The 2,713-nt window shown below is 34.1% G+C and overlaps 1 protein-coding gene across 1 annotated transcript; it reads right to left on the bottom strand.

The window, feature by feature from the left end:
- Nucleotides 1–1,492: 1,492 nt before the first annotated feature.
- Nucleotides 1,493–2,713, bottom strand: LOC109010595 (auxin-induced protein 6B-like). The gene has a single exon (XM_018991475.2). The coding sequence runs from the start codon at nucleotides 2,454–2,456 to the stop codon at nucleotides 2,004–2,006; it is 453 nt and encodes a 150-aa protein (XP_018847020.1). The 5' UTR covers nucleotides 2,457–2,713; the 3' UTR covers nucleotides 1,493–2,003.

Raw genomic sequence — 2,713 nt, 5'->3', positions numbered from 1 at the left:
AAGTTGAATAAATTATTATTAGAATATTATTTTTTATATTATTATTATTTTAAAATTTAAAAAAATTGAATTATTTATTATATTTTATATAAAAATTTTAAAAAATTATAACTATAAGATAAGACGAGATGAAACGTTTATTATATCCAAACAGGACCTAAATCATCATGCATATATCATAATAGCATCCAATAATGAAAACATGGATACAACTATTCTATAGCTTATTCAAAAAAGAGTAATTCATAAGAGTTGTAAATAGCCACTATCTCCATAAAATCTCTTGAAGACGCTCGCAATGAACTACAAAAACTCTTCATATGTACTTTCAACTTTATCACCGAATTCAAATTTCAATCGAGAGAAGCTTTCCCTCGTGAGCTGCCAGGTAGCCCACTTTCTCTCCAGAGAAATCTGTTTGAATTGAGAAATTATGTCATTTTATTATTATAATTTTTTTAAATTTATAAATAAAATATAATAAATAATTTAATTTTTTTAAAATTTTAAATTAAAATAATATTTTATTTTATTTTATTTTTAATTTTTATCTAAAATCATCTTTATCTCGTCATCCGAACAGAAGCGAAATTTATTTGTTTATTGTCAATGCTGTCATGATGGAGTTTATATGTTGTCGTGATGGAATAGCCGTCTGCATCGGGCTAATTGGTGGCCAGCTCTCGAGCTTCATAAATCAAGTCAAAGGTCCATAATTTGGGTACAATAATTGTTGTCTATTAAAGTAATTAGCTTGACTTTCTTCCTCTACGGACCCCATCCAACAAAAGTTGTTGCTCCTTGCTTAATCATGATGTCCAGCTCTTTTTATTTATAGATTTCTTTTTAAGTATAGAGAATGCTTTAATTATAAAAAAAATATTATAAAAATAAATTTATATAATTTAATAAAATATATAAATATAATATAATCTATTAATTTATAAATTTATTTTTTAAAAAATTAGTTGTGGTCCTGTTTTCACGAAGGTTAAAAGATAAAATTAAATAAAAAAATTCTTTTTATAAATTATTATTTATCATTTCACACTTTACATTTTATGTAAAACATTTACATATTTTATAAAAAACACACTCACACTTTATAAAAAAAAATTAAATTTATAATTCTCACTTGAAAACTGTATGTGCAGAACTTTTATTAAATGAAAAATATATTATTTTAAAAGAAATATTTTTATAATTTTAAAAAATTTTAAAGATAAAATGATCTAAATTTATTGTAGTCTCTGAATAAAAACTGTACATGATATTATTCTAAAAAAAATTATAAATACTGAGAGTAAATAGTAACATATGTATACACTTAATTGAATAAGGTGAAGTGGAGCAAATTAGAGACTTGCCTTTTGCTTTAACATGGGTTGGAACGGTGCCCCATTATAACTTCCACAACGTCTAACGTGATTAAACTATTTAGCAATTTTATTTTATTACTTTTAACAATAAAAATAAAGGAAAATTATTAATCTTAGTTGTCAAGAAATTTTTATGGAGAAACTATAATATAAAATGGACCAATCATGATTGGGAATTTCTCTACAAACATTTCCATTAATCAATTAATTAAATGATAGAATTTACATTTACGTGACCCAAATCACCGATCATCACTTCCTTGCCTTCGCTTCGATAGGATGAAAGTGCCTCTCTCTGACTTTTTCATTTTTTCCCAGGTATCCACTCCGATTTGAACCCAGGACGACTCGGTGGTAACTCGCCACCCATTTGCCATCTCCTTCGGTATCCTCCGGAGCATTAGATAGCACTCGGCTCTCCAAACCCACCACCAATAATAACATATTTTCAAAAAATAAAAATAAAAAGAGCAAGCCTCATTAGTTAACTCGGCCGAGTCAAATGCAGCATGTACTCGGCGACGACTTTCTTTATCCGTTCAATTAAGTTTTTCGGAGAGGGGCTTCCCTTGAGCAGGAGCCAACTCGGAGTGTTTCACATCAGCGTAAGATGTAAGAACCGACTTACCCGATGGTTTTCTCGGCGAGTCCATGAAGCAAAGGTCGAGATTCGGGCCAGAAATCAAGATTGCTTCTGATGCCCGCGTGGCAGGACCTCTGGAAGTCCTCCAGGTTCACCAGCCGGGCCGATTTACTAGACTCGGGTCCGGAGATGAACCATAGCACCTCCTCGAACAGTGACTCGTCGCAAGGGATCGCTAGCGGGCCCTGGTTGGCGAACCCGTACTCTTCTTCAGCTTGGACCAGCAGCTTCTTGAAGACGGGGTGGTTCAGGTACGTCGCGCGCACCACGAACCTCTTGCAACTTGTGCCCACGCAGACCGCCACGTGTCCGGCCGGTACGTCAGACGGTATGCGATTGGCTGACATGCGAGCCTTGTTGCGCCACCGTCGCAGCATTTGGCGGAGCCTCACAATGTGCCGGATTTTGCTGCATTTTCCGAGTCCGGCTGACATTTTCACGGGAAAGAACGGAGAAAAAGAATGACACTCCTTGTTGAGTCTCGACTACCGACGGCTTCGATTTAATTTTTTGTTTATTTATCTCAGATGGGTAGAGGCAGATGATGTTGGGGGAATTGGCCTTTCGGGGAGGGAGGAGACTTATATAGGGATGGTGGCCCGATATTACCCTTGCTGTTGGGAATAATTACGTTGTTCTGTATTTCTGTGCGCTTTTGGTGACTGTACAAGAAATGAAATTTGCAATTTTG

Source organism: Juglans regia, chromosome 8, assembly GCF_001411555.2.
Source record: "Juglans regia cultivar Chandler chromosome 8, Walnut 2.0, whole genome shotgun sequence".
Taxonomy (NCBI): domain Eukaryota; kingdom Viridiplantae; phylum Streptophyta; class Magnoliopsida; order Fagales; family Juglandaceae; genus Juglans; species Juglans regia.
The sequence above is the reverse complement of the archived record's forward strand: the minus strand, read 5'-3'. Positions and strand labels throughout refer to the sequence as shown.

What these genes read in the sequence shown, in the direction of transcription:
- LOC109010595 (XM_018991475.2), bottom strand. Translation starts at nt 2,456, where the DNA reads ATGTCAGCCGGACTCGGAAAATGCAGCAAAATCCGGCACATTGTGAGG.